At 49.2% G+C, this 21,304-nt stretch overlaps 2 protein-coding genes across 2 annotated transcripts in view; both read right to left on the bottom strand.

Annotated features, from left to right (window-relative positions):
• The window catches only part of PSMD1 (proteasome 26S subunit, non-ATPase 1), a 111,220-nt gene extending 103,858 nt beyond the window's left edge, over positions 1–7,362 (bottom strand). The window contains exons 1-5 of the mRNA XM_067561117.1: positions 7,207–7,362; positions 4,410–4,453; positions 3,311–3,384; positions 2,873–3,042; positions 1,300–1,505 (exon numbers count right to left, since the gene is read on the bottom strand). Coding sequence (XP_067417218.1) covers positions 1,300–1,505; positions 2,873–3,042; positions 3,311–3,384; positions 4,410–4,453; positions 7,207–7,222 — 510 coding nt within the window. The 5' untranslated portion in view covers positions 7,223–7,362. The remainder of the gene's footprint in view (positions 1–1,299; positions 1,506–2,872; positions 3,043–3,310; positions 3,385–4,409; positions 4,454–7,206) is intronic.
• A 2,286-nt stretch (positions 7,363–9,648) lies between these two features.
• On the bottom strand, positions 9,649–21,056 carry CUNH2orf72 (chromosome unknown C2orf72 homolog). The gene is made up of 3 exons (XM_067561116.1): positions 20,343–21,056; positions 15,401–15,514; positions 9,649–13,093 (listed from the first exon to the last, which is right to left on the bottom strand). The coding sequence occupies exons 1-3, from the start codon at positions 20,965–20,967 to the stop codon at positions 12,957–12,959; spliced, it is 876 nt and encodes a 291-aa protein (XP_067417217.1). The 5' UTR covers positions 20,968–21,056; the 3' UTR covers positions 9,649–12,956.
• Between the last annotated feature and the right edge of the window lie 248 nt (positions 21,057–21,304).

Below are 21,304 nucleotides of genomic sequence, written 5' to 3'. Positions count from 1 at the left end.
TGTAACAGATGGTGTTAAAAGAAATTACATGTAAGTGGTTTTATTCCTTAACCTTGTTTTTTATGTTGACAGAAAGACACACACAACTTGACATTTGGTCTCTTATTTTTCTCTTTTATAGAAACTCAAAGACCACATGCACAAAACATGACTCAAAGAGAAGATGATTTATAACCAAATAAAGATACTCACCACCAAGGAACAACACTGATGGAAAGACCCAAATTCACTCCAATTTAAAAACCTCAGACAGCACAAATGTCCCTTGAGAGCGCAATACTTAAATTTTCTGTCCCACACCCTTTTCCTTGAGTATCAGGTACTCAACCCAGTGAAATGCACGTGTTCAACATAGAATGTCAACAAAATGGACCATCTAGCAAAAACATTCCCTCTTGTACACATACTTCATGCAGGAGAATAAGAATGGAAAAGTCTATTCAGCTCTGATCAGAGCATGTGACATAAGCTATAGCAAAAACAGAAGGGGTTCAGAAATTAGCAAAGTTAGATGCATGGAAAAACTTCCATATGAGGACTGAAAAGATCAGGACCATTTAGATTAAGAGACAGAGATGAATAAGATGGGACATAATAGAGGTATACGGAATAACAAATGGAACAGAAGTTAATTTTGGCACTTCTGGTTACCTTCTGTCATAATATAAAAACTAGGGTACAATCAAAGAAATGGAAAGGCTACAAATTTAAAGCTGATAAAAGGAAATACTTTTTTGCGTAATACATAATCAACCTATGCGTCCAACTCCTGCATGATTACATGGTGTTCAATAGAAGAATTCAAAAAAAGAATGAGCCATTTATGTGAATAACCAACATCCATCCACAGTGACAATAGGCAGGTTATACATTGTTTTAAACAAAGAGAGGCTCTTGCACTTCCTAGTGAAGAGCTTTTTTGGGAAGAGGTGGCTCAATTATTGCCAACACTTTATTTCTCAGATTTGCTCACGAAAAGAGTTTTGTAAATTATTTTTTAAATTAAAATGTTACTAGAACTCAAACTTATCTATATGATGCTTATCCACGACAGCATATTAAGTGTCCCTTTAAATATTAAAAAGAGGCAACAAATAAAATAGACATGATGTGACAAGATAAGGAAAATCGCAACATTCAAATCGCAACTGGGTTTCACCAAACCTTTCTCAATGAGTTTCACTCTTATTTTGCCCCAAGAAAAAGCTGTAATTTTATAGTCACTTGCATCTCCCTTTCTACTTCTTGATCCAACCCTGAAGGGGACAGTTAAACCCTACATGTGAATCCTCCACCTACCGATTCCAGTATGGTTTTCTCAAAGACATCCAGCCTGCGTGTCTCCAGAGCAATGCCAATGGCCTGCTTGTACTTGTGATCATCCAAACACCGCTGGAACATCTTATTAACAATCCCTTCCAGCCTTTCATCGACAGGTTTCTTCTCCACTTCGGCCAGTTCTGCATTCTCCACACACTGCTTGGTGTAGTGGTCAATACATTTTGCTGAGACAGAACATAAAGAACAATCACCTTCAGCTTTCTAGATGCACACAGCTTTAAAAGTAGTACAAGACAGTTGAACACCTGACTACTAAGGTTTGGGAAGAAAAATAAGCACCCTTCAAGAACATGCATGTCTACATATACAGGAAAAACACTTAACATCACCTTTGCTTTGTCTAAATCCATCTGTACTAGTGAAATTATAGTTACTTGACCCACTACATGACCATAGTCTAGGATTATATTATCAAGTCATTTACATCTCAGTATCAACCTACTTTACAGTTACATATGGGAACACAAATAGCCAGGGACATGGAAATCATTTGGTCACCAGTTCTGTAAAGTGGGGAGACACTTATATGCCCCGAAGTCTTGATTTCAGTGCTGAAGGCATATACATGTTTTACATGACAGTTTCAAACAACTAGAGATGTCCCAGATGCCCTGGGAGCAGCAGTGAGGCAGAGAGTGAAGGCCAGCCACGGTCCCTGGCCCATCACAGTCCCTGAACATCAATGGTATCAGCAGACTGGAACTTGCCATTTGAATTCTGGACATTCTTCTCCATCTGCTGATTGATTTTTGTCCCATTTTTCTCCTCCCTCATTCCCCACCCTGGCCAGCCTCACTCCGACTGCCTTCCATCCCTACTTCCTCTTCCCAGAATCCCTCAAAGCCCCATGCCCGCTTGTCCTTTCTTGCTCCTATTACCTCATCTCTTCCAGCCATTTCCCATGACCTTAGTCTTCATACTAAAATAACCCACCATGGAACTAACACTCAGCACTCAAATTACTCCGCTTGTGCATTTCTTTTTCGTCTTTTTGATTGCGAGCTCCTTGGGGCAGGGACCATCTCTTTGTATGTGTTTTAAAAGTGCCTAAATTATGGGTGCTACTGCAATACAATTAACAGCAACAAGCTAGCCTAAGTAAAGTTCCAGTGACATTTGAGTGATCTATATTCTGAAGATCACTCCCCGCCCCTCTCCGACATAGACCTATCACCCACAAAACAGACCCTCTTTTAGTAAAGGAATAACTGTTGTGTTCTCCCTCATATAACTGTGCAGCCACACTTATTAACTGATACTATTCCTAGGGCTGCTCTGACATCATAATAATATTTATTATTTGCATTATCACAACACCTAGGTAAAATGATTCTTCGGTCTTCTAAAATAGAATTACAAACAGAGAAAGTCAAGAAATACTAGAATGAAAAAAGCAGCTACAGCATCCGTTTAGATAATTCTATGCAAAGATCAGAGAACTTGGAGGACAGCAGCAAAGGCTAGTGGGATCTCAAAGTTATAGTAGTTTTGCCAACTAGAGGGCTTTCCAATTAGAGCTACAGTCAATTACCAATAATAGTCTCCACATATTCTGAATTGTCGTTGACATTGAAGAGATCGCCTGCTCCCAAGGCATAGTTCAGAGACTCCTCAAAGGCTCCCAGGTGATAAAAGACTTTGGAAGCCACCAAGGCAGCAAACTGGCGACTCCGGAAGCCCTCATCTTCATAGAGAACTTCACTGAAAAAGTCAAAGAAAAGACAATCTGTTGAGCACGCAAAGCTTCCCCTTAAGGCACAGGTCAAGCTGAAATTTTCAATCTCACCAGCATTTTTGGGAGGGTAGATTCTCAACCCAAATCCAGCTAAAATTAACACCTTTTCGAAAATGGGGAGTTAACTGCTACATTAACCAAGATCAAACAGCCCGAAGAAAGGCAGATGCATTATATTCCATGTTCTGTTTCAACTAATCACCCTTCCCAGGAATAAATTATTTTTTTTCTTACATTTTGTCCACTGACTCAGAGATTTCTGCCCAAAAATCATTGACAACAGCATTCAGTTTGTGAAGCGCAAACTCCTATGGAAAGTAAGATAAATTTCTTTGTTAAAGAGCTGCATTCATTCTATTTTTCTCCTTATGAGTGCCATCCTACAATAAGATCTCAAAGTTAACACCACTACTGCTTACAGATCCATCTACATTCTCATCTACATGCTTTGCAAACAAAATTTATTCTTATGACTCCCCTGGAGGAAATGAAGAGTTATTTAGCCCCATTTTATAGGTGGGCATATGGAACCCTGATCCTGCTTCCCCTGACTTCACTGGCATGGGGCCAAACTAACTTATTTACTGAGGTTCCTTAAAATGCTCGGAGTCTTCAGAACTGATTCACAGCTGTCTTTGTCCCTGTTTGTTTGCAGGTTAGCTAAAACACCCTATTTTGGAAAACACACATCCCATAGGGAATACAGAGGACCCTGATTACAATCTTGTGGGCAGGATGATGCCACCAGCCTGCCAAATGCTCTCTTTGTTCTGCTGTTTTGGGTTGTCTGTTGGGTTCCGATGACCTCTGTTGCCTTTTTAGTCTACATGTATATTGCGCAAACTGTAAGGTCTCCATGCTTATTTTCTTCTTCCTCCACTAGAGTTACTGAACACTTTTTAGAAGACTATATCGAGACATTAGATTATTTTGGTTTTTCCCTCTCCCAAATTATATTATAGACTTGTGAGAAAGGATTAACTCGGACTCAAACAGTAAAATACAGAGTAAAAGACCATTCAAAGTGCAACCCCTGGGCCACATGTAGCCTACAAAACCCTGCCATCATCAGAGAGGCCCCAGAATGATCCATGAAACTAGAGGCCCCAGAATGATCCATGTTGAAAGATGAGGTTGGTTGTAGTCAGCGGCATGTCACATGAATTGCCTGTGTGTCTCAGGCTTCTGACAATGAGTCCCTTTGACTGGATGCAGCTTTCTGGTTGCTAGAATCTGTCTATTTTTATTGTTTTTAAAAAAAAAAAAAAAAACGGTACAAAGTTTCAACATGTGGTTTGTTGCTTTTAGGTCTAATCAGCATTTTCAAGCTTACCTTGAGCTGTGGCTCTTCTTCATCCAGGAGAGAAATAATTCCAGCTGCAAAACAAGAAGCTTGTTATCGGGAGTGAACTTTTATGCATTACAACAGAAAATATGAGTCAGAAAACAACATGGTGAAAAGCAAAGGCATGGTTCTAGCTTATAGGTTTAGTTATTAGGCAATAGAACTTAAAGACTGACTGCAAAAGTATAGCAAATTTATCCTTTAAAACAGCATATAAAATTGTATTAACCTCTTGATGACAATATTAAATCACTAGGACACTTGAAAATGTATCCTTTATCTTTGATGTATGCACTACGCAGCCTGCATATGCCCTTCCTGAAGGGGAGAACAGGTAGGGGACTGAATCTTTTAAAATCCTACTCCACGTACAGGATTCTTGTAAATTTCCGTACCTTATCGATTTACCAGAAAAAACAGGCAGGAAGCAAGCCTATGACATCTTCCTCCAATGCATGCCAATATTTTATTCTTAAAATGACCCCTTCAGAACATGATCCCAATTGATTCTCCCCAGTCAAAAATTGGATTTAGACCAGGAACAGAGCTTTAAACCACTGGGGGAAGGAGATCATATTTGCAAACTGGAAAAGAAAACCGTTCATTTTGGCCCTAAACTCTCTCTTTCTCCTGAAAAGTATTCAGGCAACAAGTACCTCAATAGCAAAAACCAGGTTCAACCATTAATACATGTTTTCCTTTCCTGCTGGCTTTGCCTATGTCTCCCACATTCTAGAATCTTTACATTGGCTTCCCTTCCTCCATATATGCAAGCGTCTCCTCAACGTCAAAGCTCTCCTCAGCTCTGCAACTGCCTCTCTCTCCCCCTTCCTCTCCTATGCTTCCTGAGGAGTCCTATACTCTGCTAATTGCTGACCTCACCCTTCATCTCCTTCACCCACTCCAGACTTCAGCTCTTTAATCACACCTCTTCCATAGATCTGAAACAGGCTCCCAATCACAAAGGACACTGCTCACCTCCTTCATTGCTTTCAAGAAAGCTATAAAAACTCACCTATTCAGTTTTCAGCTGTCACATCAAAACACCCGTGTTTATGCTGAACAATAGACCTGTATCTCTATACAATAATCTCCCTGGGACAGTGATATGTTACTGGTTTGGAAAAGTCACTTGCATACAGTGGACAATGATGGCACTATATAATTTAAAATAAATCAAGTTAAACAATTGCTGCTGTAAAACTAAGCCAGAAACCACATTGTTATGCTCCAGGATTTTACCAACAGTATTATTCTTATTGTATCACGCCCCATTCAGATACATAGCACAAGTCCTCTATTCATTTCAGTGACACTTTGTAAAGGATGAGCAGCAGCACTGGAACTTCAGGTAACCTGAGCAGTCAGATGGAAGAGAGTAGCACCTCTCACACTGTGAAGCCATCCACATAACCAGGGACAAGCAGTTCTGATTCCATCTCCCATTTGCCACAAAGAAGAAAAGGGGTAATTTATTGCTTTAAGACCAAGTCCGTGTTATTTAAGATTTTGACTAGTAGTAGTAAGGCCTGATTTTGGACCCACTGAATAGATAGGGTGGCCATTCACACATTCCAGGGATACCAAAGAATCCAGTACATCCAGGAATGATGGGGGCCTATGCCCACCGGCATGACTTCACCACCCCCACCTCCCCTTGGCAGGACTTCACACACACGGTGTGAGCAAGCTCATGCCAGTTGGGGCGAAGTGATACACTCTTCAAAATGGTGTCGTCCCCCCCATACGATACCGGACAAAGCCAGGTCCAGTTTTGGCTCGGTACCGGATGGGGGAATATCATTAGAAAAGCAGGACCATGGTTTAAATATAGGACAGATGGTCTGCCTATGAATAGGCATCAACACTGTGGCACCAGGAGTTCAGGAGGGAATCCTACTAAGTCACAATGGAGTTGGGAGTACCAGTGAGAGTGGATCTTTCCCCCAGCAGCAGACACTGACAGCAACAATCTCTAAACACGTTTTCTGATGGCTGTCACCGGTCCCTACAACGTCTATCCTTCAAGCAGCGAGTTACTGTAACTACAGAAAGTTAAAAGGAAGAGCCCAAAGCCGTATCCCGCTACTAAAACGTTGAGACAAATAAATGTGTCTTGAGATTAAATGTCAGTAAACCTGGAGCCAAATGGAGCAAGATCGAAAGAGGGTGAGCTCTTTGGAAGGAGCCCGGCGACAAGTCGGAGCACGCAACCTCAGCTCCGGACACCGTGTGCTTCGCAAGCCCACCTGCACGGCGGTGACAAGGGGGAAAGCTGCCCCCCCCGGGGAAACCAAACACGTTTCCCTTCCATAGCCAGGCTCAGCCGAGACCTTAAAGCCCGTTGGGAACACCCGCCAAGCCCCCCCCCCCTCCCCCGACCACTCAAATGACCAGCACGCGCCGGTTTAGACGGGGAAACTGAGGCCCGTGGAGGCGGGGAGTGACCTGCCCCAAGAGGACACAGCAGGTAGGGGGCGGGGACAGAACCCAGGAGTCCGAGTTTCCCCTCGTCTGACCAGCCCCAGTCCCCCGACGGCCGAGAGGGGTGAGCCCGCGGGGGAGGCAGGAGCGGGGGCGGTTACACGGTGATGTCCTCGCCGGTGGCTCGGCTACGACCGGGCGGGGGGGGGGGAGCCGCGGAGGGCGCCCCCGGGAGGGAAGGGGTCGGAGGCGGGCTCGGAGCCCAGGGGCAGGGGCGGCGCAGCCCGCGGAGGCTCCGGCCATGCCGAGTCACCGGCCCTGACTCAGCTAAATGTCCGGCCCGGCCCGGCCCGGCCCTCACCGGCCGAGGTGATCATGCTGTCGCTTGGCCTCGCCCGGCCCGCGGCGCTCGCTGTTCCGCGGTGGGGGCTGAGGGGAGGGCGGGGGAGGCCACCACCGCCGCTGCTCGGGTCCGTGCCGTGACCAGCGCTGCCGCCGCCGTCGCCTCTTTCCGGCCCGGAAGTGTCGCACAAGGCCACTCCGCAGGACCCCGGCGAAAGGGGGGGGCTGCCCTCGCCGCTGCCCGATCACAAAGCGCCAGCAGCGCCCCTGGGAAAACGCGGGGGCTCGGCGCTGGGGCGCGGGGAGCAGGGGCGGGCACAGAGACCGAGTCGGCCTGCGGGCGGGAGCCCGGCAAGAGTGTCAGGCAGGAGCTAGACAGCTCTACTCCCCCCCTCCCCCCCGCGGTGCCCGCGCGGGCGGGGCTGCTCCCAGGAGCAGGCGGGCCGGAGGGAGCGATGCGTCCCGCTCCCCGCTGGGGATGGCCATGCACAGCCCCGCCCTGCCCCCACAGCAGGCAGCGCCCCCCCCCCTTCGTGCTGCCCTAGCCCCCTGGCAGCGGGGGGGTGGGGGGGGGTAAATAGGCACCTGTATAAGGCAGGCACTGCCCCTATAAAATCAGCACAGCAGGTCACCCGCCCCATGGGGCACTGGGGGGGCAGTTGTGACCCCCCCACTTTTCATGGGTTTATACACACCCCCACACCAATCCAACTTTGCAGGATGCAGCGTGTCACGCAGGGGAATCGTGCTGCTGACACCACTTCCCCCCCCCCCCAAAAAAATGGGGACCCGGCTGCACCCAACACGCTAGAGCCCGTGGTTCTCACACTGGGGGTCGCGACCCCATTTTAACGGGGCACCAGGGCTGGCCTTAGACTGGCTGCGGCCCAGGGCTGAAGCGCGAGCCCCACTGCCCGCATCTTGCCTGGCACGGCAGGGCTCAGCTGCAGGCCTGGCCTGGTAGCAGGGCTCAGGTTAGCCCCCTGCCTCCCCCACACCTGGGGCTGAAGCCCTTTGCCCCCCCGGGTCACGTAGTAATTTTTGTTGTCAGACGAGGGTCAGAGCGGTGCAATGAAGTTTAAGAACCGCTGCGCCAGAGCTACTGTCCTTCCACCATCCTGCACCTCGGCATGTTCCTGGCTCCCAGCCCAGCGGGATCCCTATAGTCCCGGAGCCATGGGATGTGGAGGAGAAAAGGAACATGGGGCAAGCATCGGACGCTAAGAAAGAGACAGCTTAGGCTGAACATCAGGGAAACTTCCTGAGGACTTGTCCCCCCCGCCCCCCAAGCTCTTCACTGAAACAAGCTTTGCTGCTATAAACACTTGTGTAGCAATATACCTGTCGTGGCAAAGGGCCGCAGTGGGCTAGGTGCTGTACAGACACAACAAAAAGATTGTAACCTCTTTGGGGCAGAGACTATCACATTATGGGGGTTCTGCTATTTACATATATAGTGAAATTAGTGCACGACCTGTGCATGGCCGAACCTGCCCAGTGACAGATGCTCCCAGCAGCAGAACGGTCTCCCCAGGAGAAGTTGGGGGTGGGAGAAGAAAGGAGGTGGGTTTTTGTTGTTGGTGTTGTTGTTTTTAAACCACACACCTACAGGAATCACAGGGCAAAGACGAGCTACAGCAAGGACGAGCCTTCATGTCAGATTTTCTCCCATGTTATCTAAATTCATAAAGTGAAAAAGGGAAACCTGCCCAGAGAAGCATCCATTCCAGCTATCTGCCTCTAACAAAACATTACCAAATCTGTCTCCCCATCCACCTGGTACTGTTTGCTGACACAACAGTGCAAGGTCCATACGCCCCCTCTGCTTTTCATGTAATGCCCTGGTTATCAGCATAACATTTAGGTTTGTAAACACACGCGCTGGTTCCAGTTTGGATCGATCCGACATTCAGGTCAGTGAAATTTGGATTAGAGGAAAAAATCAGGCTAAACAGAACATTGACATGTCACAAAGTTTGATCTGGAAAAAAAGTTCTGGCCCTTCTCTAGCACCGTCGATTTCTGCAGGTTCTAACCTAGAAGGAAAAGTTTTATCTTAAAAAAAATAGTAGGTTGTGGGGGACAGCATCTAAGTCAATGCAGTTGAAAGTGCTCAGCATCCTACACAATCAAGTCCTTGCACTGGAATGATAATGGTCACGTCTGAAAAGGCAGCAGAGCAGCCCCACTCCTAAATGATCATCACCATGTATCCTCAAGGTATCCTGGTATAACTGGTGGGTCACTAGTTAAAGCCCACCAGTGCTGCATGAGGTAACCAATTTTGCTGGCTCCATGGATTGTCACCAAAGACAGGTTTCACTGTTCCCTTCAGTGCTCAAAGGGTAACTTTTATCTCAGCTTAAACCAAATCAATTGCAAGTCAAACTATGCCGCATATCTGTCATTGAGGGGAACAGTCTGGTAGACATCAATAAAATTTCAGAAGCAACCTACAGTATAGGATTTAAATCTGTTTATTTATTCCTTACATCAAGTATTTAAGGTAACAATGTCCCAAAATTAATCCCCCAATTAAATAATACATAAAAAACCTGCTTCAACTATAAAAGACCAGTTAACCCATTAAAAAAAAAAAATCAAAATCACTTTCTTTCTTTAGACTAATGTACAATGGAAGATATATGGAGCCTGCTCTGTTCCCGTTTACTTCCATATAAATCCAGAGTGACTCCACTGACTTCAATAAAGTCACTACATGTGTAAATCTGGAGTAACAGAGCAGAATTTGGCCCCAAGTCTACATACATTTTGTTGGTCTCTACAGGGATATTTGAAAAGGTTAATTCATCAGGCCTTAACACAACACAAAGATTCGCATAACACCGTCACCACTATTATGGGACTAAATTAAACATTTCAATTAGTATGAAGAATTTGAATGTTAAGTGACCTGCTTTTAACTGGAAGATGAGCAGAGACCTAAATACGTAAGAGACTCAATCTACCTGCACAGCTCCCCAGATGAGCTGTGCTAGAAGATAGCGCATTAACTAGCTTTCATTTCAAGCAACTGAACAATCAGCTGTTTCCCACTCAGTGCTGAAATTCAACATCATGTACGCAGCCACTCACAAATGACTTTACTAAATCATATTACATTTGTATTTTCAACTAGCTTGTAACCATGTTCCCTCAAGGCAAATTAAATCTACCCAGTACCCTGTGATCTGGAAGCAGGGTGCTGATGGTCCCGCCTATAGAGACATTTACAAGCTATGCCACTATCATCTACCTTTTAGGTTCTCTCTAAAGCCTTGTCTACACAGAGAAGTTTTGCCAGTTGCACAGGTAATGCCCAGTGTGGACAAGAGTGGCTTTTTTCAGCTTAAACCCCTTCCCAAGTGACAAATTAAAAAAAAAAAAAAAAAAAAAAGGCACTCTGATACCAGAATAAGAGTGTCCACTGGCAGAACTGTAACTCTGGGATAACTCTAACCGAGTTCCTCTTATAACTCAGGTTCTACTGAAAAAAACAAAACAAAAAAAACACACACGTTGACAAAGCCTAAGTCACGAGCCACAAAGACTCTCAGCAGCAAAGTTCTCAAGTGACCTGAATTACAACATAAAACTCCACCAAACAATGTCTTCAATCACAACACCAGTCAGTCGAGAATCAGAAAACGTTTCCCCCCTTCTCCAACTACTCTATCACTTCCAATCTTCACCCGCTTCCCCCCTGCCCTTACAACTAATGCTCTGTTCCACTGTTCAGCAGTCTCTGAATCTCCCCAGATGCAGTGAGCTGCTCTCAGACAGAAAAAAACATCAAGGAGACCACAGAAGGGGAATACATTCACATATGGACTGTCGTACGCTTTTGTTCTTCCAGTCCCCTTTGCCCTTCTCCCAGCACTTTTCAGAGATAATTAGGCCATGCGGCTCCTGTGTGAGGTAGGTAAATATCAAAATCTCCGTCTTACAGATGGGGAAATGGAAGCACAGAGAAGTGACATGATTAGTCCACGCTCAGAGCTGGGTGAAGAACCCAGGAGTCCTGACTGCCTATCCTGCTACTCTAAACAATAGATAGGAATGCCTACGGCACGTTGCTCTCAGGACAGACATGACCAATTTTCAGCTGATCAGGAGTTTGGAATTGCTCGGATTACACAGTACTCAGTTATTAGCAGCTTCTCTGCCAACAGACGAACAAAGGAAGAGCTGTTGAAAAAAGGATGGCAAAATGATTGTAGATGGACCGACCCAAATGAAAGAGCCTCACAGCAAGCCTTGAGGAGAGTGAGACGGGACAGAATTGAGGTGTTGCCAAAAATCATGAGTCAGGCTCGCTAAAAATCACAAGGTTGGCTTTAAAAATCATGCGATTATGTAAAAATAATAGATGTGGTGTTCTTTTTATTTGCCTTTTTGAGCCTTTAGGGTGAACTGGGGTCACATTTTGAAGCTTTCTCCACAGCCACAAGGGTTAGAAACTTATTTTTCCCTTAAGAATGAAGGCTGAAATCATCACATATCCACTTGGCTCCAGGAGCTGGGTCTTTAAGGAAAATAATCATCATCATGAGCCTCATGACGACATCATGAGCGTTGGCAACACTCAGTCCTGCCAGCAGCCTGATCTAGATGAAAACTCGCAACGGAGAGCAATGGCAACCAAGCCAAACTCAGAGTTGGAAACACATGCAACGTAAAATATGACTCCTTTTTTTTTGGCGTCTGGACATACCCAGTGTCTCATTAATACTCTGTGTAAATAAAAACCTCATTAAAACAGTTGGCTGTCAGACAGGTTAAAAATATACCTTTGAAAACTATTAAATATGTACATTTTATTTTCTAAAAACAATATATTAACAAGTCACATCTTTAAGAGAGATAAATGTATGCGGTGGTCTTTAGGGCCTAAAAGCCATGTGGTTGTTGGGATCCCACGGTGAAGAAGCTGGGGGCAGCTGGACATCTGTCATCCCCCATCAGAACGTGGAAATGCTATAAGCACTGTCAATTGCTCTGCCCCCAGTGCAACTCACTTAGCACCAGGATTAGCCGTATGGAATGAATTGCTCTCTTAGACCACTCTCCTATTGACATGATCAGCGGCAATTTCTGCATTGTGCACGTGAATTGTGTGGCATGACTGTGGCAATTATTGCCTTTCTTCATGGTAGATTATTGCATTCAATCCTCTTCGACTCGCCGGTATGTCCCAAGACTCGGACCTGGAGATGAGCAGCCCCACCGTGATCTCCCAGCAGCTCTATCGTTTTTTTGTCCCCCCACTTACCTGTCCTTTCCTAACGGGGGAACCATAACAGAAACCGGAAGGTCTCTTGAGGCCGTTTTCTGGAGCTGTAGAACAGCAATCAAGCATGAGGTTCAAGGCAGAAGATTGGTTTCATCAGTGAAGAAACCCGGAAGGCCTCTTGTTTTTTGTTGTTCAAATGAGAGACTCTCTCTTTTAGCAGCTGAGCACATTTTGTACCTGGGATTCCGGCACTGTCAAACCCCCCCAATGAAATGCATCCGACAGGATTTCTTAAAGGCCCACAGTCCATTTTAGAATCTACAAATGAACTCTATCGGGTGGTAGAACCAAGGGTTTTGCTGCAGCAATGGTTGGGGGGAAGGTTATCTGGTTCGGACACTGTTCCTACAGAAGGCCTTTGTGAATTAAGATGAGCAGCATTTCCCAAGAGCTGCGTGATGGCTTCCGAGAGGCTGCCTGGGTGAACTCAGCCCGTCGTCCTCATGCTACAAGAGGAAATCAGCCAGGATGGTTCCTCAACGCAACCCTGCAGCCGTCTCTGCCGGAGCTTGCCAGCAGCTCTGAGCGCCCGGGCCGCCACCAGTTTCTTCACAGTTTCCATTAGGCGACATGCTTGTCAGAGCCACTCCCTCATCGGGGTGCTGCAGGCCACCTACAAGGAGCAGGGAAAGGGAGACAGACCAAGGTCACTGAGGAAGGTGCATACAGGAGTCCTGGTTTCCAGCACTCTCATTTTATACTAATATTTTTAAGTACAGATCAAGCTTTAAGCAATAAATGAACCAAAAATTGTGGATTGTTTTTAGAATCGGTTCTAATTTTCTATCATAAATTGGGCATTACGGCAGCGTACAGGATTTTAAACTAACACCCGAAGGTGACTCACCTCAACAGCTCATGGGGAAGGCTCTCTGGGTTCCAATCCTGGAATCTGATCCACTCAGACAACCCCCATACCTGTGTGATGCCTCATCAGCTTCCATGGGATTCCACACAGATATGAGGGTCCAAGCTGCCTGAAACCAATTGCAGGATCGAGGCTGTGGATGTTTATTGGACCAGATTTTCTTACCCCTACAATTTTCAATGGAGAAAATGCCCTTTTGGGACCAAATTTTAACCTTTCGCCAACTGTGCATTTCAGTGATTTGCCCACGTAGGCCCCTGTTTAATCTGAAGCTCCCAGTTGTACCACTGTCACATTGAGATTTATTATAACAAGAGGTTCCCTCCACGTGGGGTGTCCATTTCACCACTGGTCATAGATCAGTTTGGAAATCGGCAAGGCAAAAAATACATTTATTATGGAAAAGGTACGATTCAGGACTCCTTCTGCAGCCATCTGTAGCCTCTGGCCAATGGTGTCCCTGCAGAAAGGGGATCACTGCTGGGAACTGTAAGAATTGCAGGAATCGTACATGAAACTGCATTTTCAAAGAACATCAAGAGTGCTCTGGAGCAGGGCTCTGAGTCATTATTTGGAAACAGGAATAAGTTCTGTCTCTGGCCTTGTCTACACTAGAAAGTGGCATAGCTACACCGGCAAACCTTCCTAGTGGAGATGCAGCTGATCTCGGCAAAAGCGTTCTTTAGCAGGTATAGCGTGCACCAGTTCCGTGAACAAAATCATCTATACCCTTTGGCATATAACTCCCTCTATACTAGGGCTTCTGCCAGCACAGTGAGAGGTGTGATTTTGTTTCACACTCTTAAATGACACAGCTTTGCCAGCAAAACTTGTAAGTCTAGACCAAGCTTCGGTTACACCCCTGGAAGACCACTGACTTCCGTGATGTTACATGGGTGTAAATGGAGAGAGAACTGGGCCCCTTGTGCTCTTACCGGACCAAATAAAATATCAAAAAGATGCTGGCAAGGCCCCTAACACCTCAGGGCCTTCTGCTGCTGCCGTACAGACAGGGGATAGGAGAGGGAATGAGTCAGGCGCACCAGCTGAACAAGAGTACACGGGAGAGGACGCACTGGAACTTTGCTGGTGATGAAACAGTGTGAGACTGAAGACAACGCGTGGTCAGAACAGTGTGGATACCAGTTCAGAGACCGGGTGGGTACAAATGCACCTCTAGCAGGGGGGGGTATGCCCTGGCACTGTGCAGGCGGCTGTATTAGGTCATGGTCACACAGCACCGTGCAAGGACTGAACACTATTATGAGGCTAACACCTACCCTCAGATGTATATATACACCCTCTATCTGATTTCTATTTCTTGCATCTGACGAAGTGGGTTGCAGCCCACGAAAGCTTATGCCTGCAGAAATTAAATGTGTTAGTCTTTAAAATGCTACAGGACTCTCGTTATTATGAGGCAGGGACCCAGTTAGCAATTTGTAGTTCGGACATGTTCTGACAAACCCATTGCCGTTCCACGGCCGCATAACAACTGACACCGCATGCAGGACCCTGCAACAAGCACAGGCAGAGAGAGGGAGCCAGCGGTGTGCTCATAAAATCCTGGGGGAAGACAACACTGAAAGAAGCATCCCAGCCAGTGTGCTCCAGGGATTGCCCATCAGGGTTTGGATGCTGTGGAGATGGCTGTGCCTATGGTGTTATATGTGCTAACACCAGAGCCAGAAGATAGATTCCAGGGGCATTTAGCTCTGATGCTTCAGCTCGTATATACTGAAAAGACTTTCTCCTAAGGAAGCCAGCCAACACGAGGCTTGGGAATCACGGCCTGCTGGGGTTTCACTAGCAAAGGACCATAGGCCAGACCTTGTGGCTTAGTGGGAGCACTCTGCATCATCATAGGGGAGACTCAGGTTCTAAGGCTTGTTCGGACCGACCATTTCTTAAGCTGGAAGGACCTGGGAATGCTGCTGGGGGGGAAAAGAAAACACTGGTTGCCACATATCAGAAGATACAGCCATCGTGGCTAGGGGCCCTCTACTGGAAGTGTTGAAAAGACAAGCAGCAGCTCAAGGGAGCTCAGCATACCCTCATGAACGTTGTTAGCAGCATTAGCCGAACAGCCTCTTCTCCAGCTCCTCCTGCCCCAGGGGATGCACCGCAGGACGGAAGGGAGTCTCCGCCTGTCTCTCTCTTCCCCACCTTTGAAATAAGAGAGCACGGAGGAGTTCAGAATGTTATCAGCAAGAGAGGGGGCTTTCTCAACTCCCTGATGGCAGTCGGGGGTCCTGCCTTATTCTGGGTCACGGACAGTATGGCCGTTCCCTGCTGCAGGTGGACAGTGGTACGCCATCCTCTCCAACTTTGGTATGTTGGAAATCAGCCCCTCTGTATAGAAATCACCCTGTGACTCATTCAGCGGTACCAGAAATCCATTATTCCCTGGTGAAAATTCTCACCTAGTCTGGAAACGTCCCATCTAAAAACTAACTATTTATCCACACTTGCTTGTTGCCAAGAATTTCTTTAATGATTTTCACTAACAGTTGGGGTCTGGCTGGGTTTTGTGTTTGCTTCAACACGGTGACTGCTGGCAGCCTCACGAGACACAGCCAGGATGCCGGTGCGGATTTACTAGAGCGCACACACAGCAACTGTGAAAACTAAAACATAAACAAAGAGAGAGGGCAGACAGAGACCTCACAGCCTGTGGCTGGGCTTCTACCCCATCAACTTCTATTACTGCTTCTTACTGATTGACTAGTTCTTCCCCCCCCCCCCCCCAGGAGACCTGCTGGAAACAGAGAGATTTGTATAATCTGTATAATGAAAAGAACACTGCAACTTAGTGTGAGTTACTATAAGGTCTTGAGCCATTACTGTAAAAACACTAGGGCATTAGACGAGGGTTGTTTTACTCTCATACAGTATCACCTGACAGGCAGATTCCTGCAGCAATCAGCTATCCCCAAATTCTAAGATCCGGGATATCTCATCCACCAATCAAACCTTGTCTCCTGGTAACGTAAGTTATCAGCCGCTTTAGTTGTGATTCTCCTTACTAAGTCAATCAATCTTAAGCAACATTAAGCTGCACATAGTGATTAATATTTCCTCTTGACTAATAAAACAAACCCTCCAATAAATAATGTTCACAAAATGGCTGATTTCCCGTTTTAGTCCCGGGTGAACATATATTAATATCATGCTCAGGGAGAGCAGGTTAATACACTAGCACTTCCTCTCTTAAATCCTGGGTGCACACTCTAGTTAATGTCATAAATGAACATGGAAATCCATTGTCTCCATCCATGTCCCAACTCTACAACACAAATCACAGCTTCTGGCGTGGTCTATACTTAAACTGCCACCAACGTCACTACGTTGGTCAGGGCACGACAAAACCCACACCCCAAATCAATACAGCTATGCCAACAAAACCGCCAGTGCAGACACAGCTATGCTGACAGAAGAGTGCTTCTGTCAGGGGTTTGTTTGGTTTTTCGGGAGGACAGAGGGATCCCACATCAACAGGAATATAAATACAGCCATACTGGGTCAGCCCAGTCCAACCACGCCGGTAGTTCAAGAGAGGTGTGGGAGCAGAAGAGCAAAGGGGTGCAGTGGTTCAGGTCTGCATTGTGAGGAGCTGGGTGGTGGCAAGGCGTGAATAGCAGAGGGCTGTAGAGCAGAACTGAGAAGAAAGGGAAAAGATAAGGCTTTGTCAACACAGGAAAGTTGTACCAGTAATACTGGTTTAGTCACACTGGGAACACTCCCTGTGGGGACACTCCTGTGGTTTGTTTCAGAGTAGCTTACACCCCTTTCAAAGTGACCTCAAGTAAACCAAGAACCAAAACACACTTATTCCAGAATAAGCGTCTCCTCCCTGCTCCCCTCGGGGTGTCACACCAGTGTAAGGACAACAGTTTAAATTCCCACCTTCGCGTATGGCGGGATCACTTTCCCACGTAGACATGCCCTCATAACACTGCAAGAGGCTCAAGGCACTGCTGGGCACCCCTCACACAGGTTTAAAAATACTATTCCCCATTGCACTGGTGGTGAAAGCAATTCAGGCCAACCCCTGCCGTCTTTCCTCCTGTGCATTCCCCACACACACGAGTAAGCTCATCAGGACTTCTAGCATGGGTAGGATCGGTACCGCGGTGTTATCACACGCACCAGTTTAAAACGACCACCTCCCCCACCCCATAGGTGGATCAAGGAGGCCAGCCGCAGGGATAAGCATCCTCCAGACACCTAAAACATGAGCACAAGGGGCCCTGTGCTCCCACCGAAGGCCCCTAGAGACACTGCTATCTTCTTTGCTAATCGCCATGTTATTCCCATCACAACCAGAATGAAGAGCAAGACGTTCTGGGACACTTGGGAGTGTGACTTGAAGAAGAGGGTCTAAAGCAAATGGCGTGACCCCAGCAGGATTCCCTGAATGGGAGAGAGATGGGCAAAGGAGAGCAGCGTCCGACCCCTGGAAGTGAGGAGAAGAAAAGAAAAGAGAGGGAAAGGCCATGTGTACCTGCCTCAGTACAAAGTCACGTGTGCAAAGGTTGAAGTGCCAGCAGCCTGGGGCACCAGAAGGGGACAGTACAGGCTTGAAAGGGGTGAAGGGACCAGGGCAGAATCAGATCCCAGCTTCCCCCAAGTTCAGATTCAGGGTTCTGGATCAGCTCATTATAGAGCCAACATCTGAACCACGAAGGTAATGGCCCATGGCTGGATTCATTCAGACCTAAAGTTCAGGGAAAGGTGCGAGTAATAATCTGATTGCTGCTGATTCCATCTCAGATCTAGACAGGCCCGAGTCATGAGTTTCAAATCCGGCTCCAACCAAACTGCCGGATCTTCATTACAACCCAAGGTTCATGGGGTGCAGGATCCAATGTCCCAGTCTGGGCACCCACCTCACGGAGGTTTCACCTACAACTGTCTGAGAGCCGTGATGTGGAGTGATGGGGGCAAAGGAGAACGCTAGGATGAGGGTTTGGACAGAAGGTACAAAACATCACCCCAATGTGGTCCTGCAGAACACAGGAAGGGAGCAGCCAAGCCAGTTGTCCCAGGGCTTGTGGGGGCGGAGGTCCCATGTCAACAATTGCTGTGCGTGCAGTGTTAGTCCCCTTCGCCCCCCAGCTGCAGCTAACGAAAGAAGTCAGAAGGGGGCGAAGGCCTGGCAGCTCCACCAGAGGGAGAAAAGAAACTGGAGACAAGACAAGGAGGGCAATCAACAGGAACCAGAGGAGAAGCAAAGGGGAAAAGACATAACACGGAGCAGGGATCTGAGACGTGGGGTGGAAACACCCAGGCACGGGTGTCCCCTCCTGTATGCACTGAAGTGGGGACCAGGGGAGAAAGGCAAACATCACACAACCCCCCCCCAAACTCCTGCAAAGGTCTCCCTTGCCCTATGCCAGTCATGCATCTGGCTCCTGACCCAGGGAAACTGAGAGACCTTGTCAGGAAACTCAGCGGGGGAACTTTCCTGCCCTGCCCCCACGGATTTCTCTAGGGGAAGGAGCAAACTGGCCCAAAGGGGAAAATAAAACCACTAAGGGTGCAGGGAGGGTTAAGGGATGTATCCTCTGAGGGGGAGGGCAGGAAGTGGAACCATAGAGAATAAAGGGGGGCTGCTCCCTCTGGGTAGCCTACGAATCCTGGCTGGGGCCCTATGGATCTGAAGAGGATCCGAGGAAAATGCATTTGAGGACAGTTGCAGGGACCCCTGAGGGCAAGAGGGACAGAGAGGAGCAGCTGGCCGGGACCAAGCCATGGGGAAAGCAGTGAAACTGAGGGCGCGAGAGAAAACTGGACCAACCGAGACCAGCACCGTCAAAAGGGATGTGAGCTGCTGCGACGGGCATGGAAACACGATTTGTGTTTCATTATTGAATAACCTCCGCTCTCCCAGGCATGCTCTGCGCGCAGATGGGGTCCTGGGAGAGCTACACTGCTTAGGGGGGTATGATTTTCTAGCAGTGTTTATACCAGTATAGCCCCTAACAGGGACATAGTTATACCGTGTTGAGCTTGGTTTGCTCCGTGAGGAGAATGCGTGTGTGTGTGTGGGGAGGGGTGTTAATAAGCTATACCAGGAAAAGCACAATTATGCTAGTGTAAACTGCATCCACTTTGGAGGTGCTCTCCTGGCAGAGCACAGCCGAATATCTATACCGGTAAAAGATTCCCCGTGTAGACACGGCCTGCATTCACACTGGGAGGTTGTACTGCTTGCATGATAGCGGGGCAGTAAAACAGTCCAACTCGGGGCAAGCCCCAGCGTGTGGCAGGAGGGTGAGGGAGGGGGTTCAAGAGCATAGCACCGATCCGCTGCACCCAGCGGGTGTCCCTTACGGCCATGAATTATTAGAATCCGCCCAGACCCGCAGTCCTGTCTTGTCGCATCAGACCTCGCAAGCGAAGCCGGCAAGACGGGTCTGGACAGGGTATCCTCCGCGACCCCGTAAGACAGGGGCACCCGAGTCTAAGCAGGAGGCCCCGCTTCAATACCAAGCCAGTGCCCCCCGGAGGGCAGGGTGGCAAGGAAAGCTGTGCCAGGCCGAGCCTGTCCGTGGGTGCTCCCCGCCATTCCCCGAAGGGACACGGGGTAGGCACCGGAGCCCTGGCCCCTGCCAACCCACCCACCCACCCACCCGCCTTCCCCCTGGCAAAGCCCAGCCGGGCCTTTCGCTTCCTCCGGACCCCAGCCAGGGGCTGCTGCTGCCTGTCCGCCTTCCAGCCCCCCCCCCATCCCCCGTGTGACACGTGTCAGGGGCTGAGAGCGGGTGGGGACAGGCGGGAGGACAGCTGCTGCCAGCCGGTGCCCGGCTCTGGGAGCCGGACGCTGGAACCGGGCAGCGGCTCATCCAGCCCGGAGGGGGGCAAACAGCAACCAGGGGTACTGACCCCCCCCATGCACCAGGGATATTGACCCCCCCCTTCCCCCCATGCACCTGCCCCCCCCCGTGCACGTGCTCCTGCCCCTGCCCCCACCCCGGTCCCCTGCCCGTACCTGGCCGGTGCTTCAGGGCGGCTCGCAGCGCCCGGCAGGCGGCTCTCCGCACCTCCAGCGGCCCCTCCGGGCGGCCCGGGCTGTACGCGGCCGCTTGCACCGCCTCCTGCAGGCCGGGCCGGGCTCCGTGGAAGCTCTCGCAGAGCAGCGCCTCCAGCGCCGCCCGCTGCTCCTGCTCCGCCGCCGCCGGGCCGGGCCCGGGCTGCACCATCACCCCCACCAGCGCGGCCGGCGGGGCCCGGGGCAGGCGGCTCCGCAGGTCCCGCGCGATCTCCCGCAGGCGGGCCCGGCCCCGCGGCGGCCGCAGGGAGGCCGGCCGGCACAGCAGGAAGAGGAGCCGGCCGCGGATCGCCCGCCCGGCGCCGCCGGGGTCCAGGCAGACCCGCACCTGGGGCGCCGGCTTCCCCCCGGGCGGCACCGCCGCCGCCGGCTCCCCCGCGGCTTCCCCCGGCTGCTCCCCGAAGAGCTCCCGGGCGAAGCCCCCCAGCAGCGCCGGGGTCTGCTCCCCCTCCAGCACCTCGCCCACCAGCAGCACCTCCGGCTTGCCGCCGGCCAGCTCCACCAGCGCCCGGAACTCCGCCAGGGCCTGCTCCCCGGGGCCTGGCCCGGGGGGGTCCCCCTCCATCCTCCGCCAGCCGGCCGGCCGCCCCCCGCCTCTGCCCCGGGGCCAGCGCCTGCCTCCTGCCCTGCTCCCGGCTCTAGGCACAGACCCTGCCCCGCCTCGGATCCGGGCACCGCCCGCCCCTTTCCCTTCCCTGCAGGTTATTTATTACCCGGCCGCCTTGCCTTGTTCCTGGGGTGACCAGAGAGCACGTGTGACAAATCAGGGGGGGAACAGGGGCCTATGTAAGAAAAAGCCCCGACTATCGGGGCATCTGGTCACCCTACTTGTTCCCCTCTCAGCTCCTGCCCCTTAACTCCCCAGGGGGGAAACAGGAGCCCAGAACATTTATGACCCACCA

This window comes from Emydura macquarii, unplaced genomic scaffold (assembly GCF_026122565.2).
Source record: "Emydura macquarii macquarii isolate MOO-44397 ecotype Brisbane River unplaced genomic scaffold, CSIRO-AGI_Emac_v2 contig_2365, whole genome shotgun sequence".
NCBI lineage: Eukaryota > Metazoa > Chordata > Testudines > Chelidae > Emydura > Emydura macquarii.
Note: the sequence above shows the minus strand (reverse complement) of the source record. Positions and strands in the feature narration are given on the sequence as shown.